This window comes from Notothenia coriiceps, unplaced genomic scaffold (assembly GCF_000735185.1).
Source record: "Notothenia coriiceps isolate Sejong01 unplaced genomic scaffold, NC01 NC01_scaffold00007720, whole genome shotgun sequence".
Lineage (NCBI taxonomy): Eukaryota > Metazoa > Chordata > Actinopteri > Perciformes > Nototheniidae > Notothenia > Notothenia coriiceps.
This window is the reverse complement of record NW_011340421.1, coordinates 378-5391: the sequence shown is the minus strand read 5'-3', so window position 1 is coordinate 5391 and position 5014 is coordinate 378. Positions and strand designations below refer to the sequence as shown.

Sequence of the window (5014 nt, the reverse complement as noted above, 5' to 3'; positions counted from 1 at the left end):
TAAATGCGCCACACCTAATCGCTGGCCATTCAGCCACAGAGCTCCCTCTATACAAATCAAACTGTAGACGGTGTGAAAGCACCTATTGTTTTAAATAATGGTCGGAATGTGACCTGTGAGCCTTCTGAATTACCGTGGGACAGCACATTTTAAACTAAAATGTTCAATCAATAAAGTAACATCTTATCTTATCTTAATAATATCTTCATATTAATAATAATAATAATAAATCATACAATGTGTCCGAAAGGGAGCAGGAGGAAGCAAACACAAAAATATACAACAAATATACTGCATATTAAAGCAAACGATTGTAAAGGTAAAAGTATGAGCATAACAAATAAAGAAGTGTAATGTAAACATTTACATTATTATTATTATGATTATTTAATATATAAAGACTATATGTTATTGAATTACAAGATTAGATATACTTTAGTATAGTATCTAAAATATTGATGTGTTCAAATGCTCCTCAAAACACAACTGAAAGTCCATGAAACTTGTCTTTCTGTATTTGTGAATGAAGCGCCACCTCCTGGTTAAAACCTGAAATTGAAAATCTGGCAACGCCCTCTTGGAAAATAGTGGGAGGGCTTAACATTCCTCTATACTGGTCTTAGGCAGGTGGTAGGCAGGAAGCTGTAAGCTGGAGTCTGAAATGAAGTGCTACATCTGTATGTATGACACTTGATGTAACCTAAACAATGCAAGGCCTTTTTTTGTCATGAATAACATCAGCAGAAGTTTGTAAAAATGTTAGTCCATTTATGAAGTAGGGTGGGACAATGGACAGTAATAATCAGAGCATGTATTGCATCTCATGCAAATATGATTTAACCATACAGGCACATGTTCACCTGGTTCTCAGTGTCAGTACGACATGAGTAACATGAATGGTTCTGTATGGACTTTTCAGTTATAGAGGTATGAGTTATATCTAGTGAAGTACAATAGACCCACATAACTGTGGGTATCCTGCAGCAAGTCGTGAAGGGATCTAGTGCATTTGCTTTGTTATTTCAGGCAAAAATTCAGTAACATACTTCCAGTAAGAATCATAAAATCAGTAGTGGAATGTGACGCAATGTCTGCATTCCTGCAATGCAACCAATATATCTGATGCATTGCCACCATCTTGTGATGAGATTTTGAAGATCAGGAGGACACACAAAACTGTATCATGTAATGTGCCTGATCAAACCTGAGTATACAGTAGAGCTAGTGGAAGTGTTCTACTGTCTGTATTTTTTTAAAAGGATGTCTTAGTTTTCACACATATTGAGGTCATTTAACAGCACTGCTTGGTTTCTGTGCTGTAGTGCCAGAGCTGCAGGTTTACTCACAGATATGAAGATGTTGAGCAGGTTCTCCAGCGTGGGCAACTGTGGAATGAGCTTCTGGACCACTTTACTGAACGCCTCGAATATGGAGTGATCGTATATACTGGTTAAGTAGAAGCTGTAGACACCAGGGAGGAAAAATTGGAATAAGAAAACATTTAAAACACAAACTTTGCAATTTTTGTTTTCATACCTCTGTAAAGACCATGGATGTATAAAGAGATCTGGATACAGCGTTGGAGGGGGTTGATAGTTATATCACAAACCTATTATTCACTTTTCATAGATCCTGTTAAAATAGAAGGTATATTCTTTTTGAAATTGTTTTTGTTTTGTTTTATTCGTTAATTTCCAAAGTGTTTTATTCAGTTGTTTTCGCGATCCTCCGAATCCTCCACAGATTTCAAAACCCTCCATCCTCCTGCAATCATCACCTTTTGAAATCTAGGGGAGCGCGATACGATCTAAACTTTGTATCACAGTATTTTATAGTGTTTTGCCGTGACAGTATTACAAAATTAAAAGAGATATCTGAATTCATGTATTATCTTAAAATGTGAAACATCATGCAATTGAAGTCTAATTTAACTTAAAGCCTGACCTAGCCTATGTAGGTTTCTAAGTCAAAACTGTATCAAATCTGATTAGTACGTTTATGACTCAATATACCATTTTGAGATCTGGTTATATTACAGTATCCATTCAATCCATAAATATTGTGAAACCAAAAACAGTTAGCTCACCTCAGGTGTATTCGCTCCAGGCCTGCATCCACTTGGTCATCGTTGGCTCGTTTGTGGATGTCCCTCTGCTTATCGATCTTCTGGTCGTCTGACAGGCCATCCACTTTGTGAATGAACACCTCGAAGTTGATGTCTGGGTTGACTGCGTAGGCCCTGGTCACCGTGAGGTGCAGTCTATTCAGAGCCTCCACATAGTCATCCTATCGGGACGAAGAAAAAATATCCACACAGACTACAAATGTTCTTACTGCGTCTTGTATCACATTTTGTATCAGTGGCAGCTGATAAGGAACACGACATTCAATTACAATAATGTCCTGATCGTATTTGTACACTTTGGAATAAAAATAAATAAACGTTTGTATGCAAAGATTTAGAAAAGACAGCAAAGCAACCTCTTATTATTGTTTTCTAAACTAATGTAATATTAGGCAAGCACCCTTTTTTGTCGCGATATTAATATTTAATTGATATAATTTATTACATTTTTCTTATTTTTAAGGGGATCAAAATCAGAACACTGCTCAATCTGCCAGGTATTTGTTGATAATGGTATCAGTTATAAGAATGATATGCTTTCTTGCCTTGATTTGAGGATTGATACCACTCTCATATTTGAAATCAAAGCCTTTAATTACTGTAAGGTTATGTAGCATAAATTCTTTAAAGAGAAGAAAAAACTATCCTGGCTCAATCCGAAAGTTAAAAAAAATCCACCTACCAGCGCCCTTAAAGCTCACGACTATTTCCTGGAGTCTATGTCGTGGTCTCTGTAACTGGGAAAGACGAGAGGGGATGTGGCCATATAACTCATCATGTTATTGTGCACATTAGCACTACCTGTCTTAAGCCTAGAGTGGTTTTTCCTCTGACCTGTGAGTCAATGACAAAGATGAGCGCCCCGGTGCCTCTGAAGATCATTTCATAGTCGAAGGAGGGGTCAAAGAAGTCGATTTGGCCGGGGAAGTCCCAGATCTGGAAGCTGACGAAGGAGCTGTTGGAGACGTCCTCTCTACAGATCTTGTTGGTGCTCTCCAAGAACAGGGTCTCGTTGGGGGACATTTTATGGAAAACCACCTTCTGGATGGAAGACTTCCCACTCCTCCTCAGGCCCATCAACAGGATACGAGGTTTTACCTCTCCATTCAGAGAATTTGTGAAGCCCAACTCTACACAACAGCAAAGGAGCAGGGGCACTAAATAAGATCTCCATCCTCAACTATCTTTAACAGCAAAGTTTAAAGATTGCTTCAAGGGGGACTCCACTGATTTGCATGTCAAATTATATTATTTTGAGGTAATATAAAATAATTCTAGGATTAAAAATTCCTTAAAAAAAAAAATAGCATTTTGGCTAACTGGCAATTCGACACAAATCTACAGTAGCTTCCTGTATAGCGCAAAAAAAGAGAAGAGAAATGTGAAACCTCTACACGGCTAAAGAGTCCAGTTGCTGGAGGAGGCAAAGAACCCCCATACTTATTAACACTACCAGGTGTTTTATTCTGCCTCATTTTAACACCGTTATTTGTATTTGTTTAATTGCCTTTGACAGTAACATTAGCCAGGCTGCTAACGGTATACATGTTGTTAGCACTATATCAGGGGAGGGGAACCATCGGCCCCCGGGCCGTATTCGGCCCACGAGACAATTTGGTACGGCCCTCGAGGTAATTTATAAACACACGCAAAAAAGAAAAGAATTAAAGAAATCTAGACCGTAAAAAAATTAAACATGCGTGTGCCTTTTTTTTCTGGCCAAGGTCAGGGTCCTTGAACACAACACGAGCCTAACGTGTCATCACGTGGTATAGATGTCTCGTCTGACAGGGGTGCATTTCTGCCGGAGAGCACAGAACGCCACTCTGGCACTTCCAAAAATGTCAGTAGGCCTACCCATAAGGAGCCGCACACACGCCGCATTTTTTGCGTGGCTGTGTCTTTAGTTGTAATCCCAGTGGCGATCTGTTCATCTGTCATACTGATCATACAGTCAATAACTTTGTTGTTATTAGCATCTGGTTAGCTAGCTATGCTAACGAATATAAGAAGCTTTTTCTACAACCAGTGAGGTAAAGGCACATCTTTATATGATCATTATAGTTATAAAAAAACAAGAGAATAAAGTAAACAGGTATAAAATACTATATGACAGTAAAAAAAAGTTGTTATTAATAAACAAGAGTCAGTGGCGTAGCCACCATAGGGCCAGGTTGGGCCCGGGCCCACCCAGTTTACTCATTGGCCCACCCTGACAAAGCTTCGGTGTCATTTTAAATTAAATTAAAAAAAAATTTGTTTTATTATTTTATTATTATTATAAAAAAATGTATTAACCCATTGAGAATATCCAAGAATTCAAAGTGAAATTCAAGTGAACAAATATCGAGTTTAATTAATGTTGTATGTGTTTTGTCCTCTGAATCGAACTCATTTAAGGTAAAAACTGATTGTTGGTTCCGGCGCGCGCCATAATAACGTGAGAGAGGCAGAGAGCTGCCTGCAAAAATAAATGATGGCTCAAAGTTCACAAATGAACTTTAGTTTTTTGAAAAAACCAGACTCCAAGAAGAGCCCCCACTGCCCTCATCTAGCAGCGATTTATACGATAATTTTCTGATAACGATGAAATAGCCCGCCTCCCTCTCCCCATGTCTCCCTCTCCCCACCTCTCCTGCTGCTGGGCTGTCAGAAGAAAATAAATGTTAACGGAAACTATGCCGCACGGTTCCCTCTTCCCTTGGAAGAGGCGGATAGGTGGGTGTTTTTCGTCTGCTGGTGGACAGTCCGGAGAGATATACACAGGGTTGGGTTGTAACGGAATACATGTAACGGCGTTACGTAATCAGAATACAAAAATCAAGTGTATTCAGCTGGCGTTCAATTCAATTCAAAACCTTTATTTATTCCAGGTGAAATCCCATTGAG

The 5014-nt window shown here is 38.8% G+C and overlaps 1 protein-coding gene across 1 annotated transcript; it reads right to left on the bottom strand.

The window, feature by feature from the left end:
• Nucleotides 1–1346: 1346 nt before the first annotated feature.
• Nucleotides 1347–3255, bottom strand: LOC104944252 (ras-related GTP-binding protein D; the record flags this gene model as incomplete). The annotated part of the gene is made up of 3 exons (XM_010769764.1): nt 1347–1461; nt 2087–2286; nt 2960–3255. Coding segments are annotated over 3 exons (611 nt in total), but the record flags the coding sequence as incomplete, so codon positions are not given.
• Nucleotides 3256–5014: the final 1759 nt, after the last annotated feature.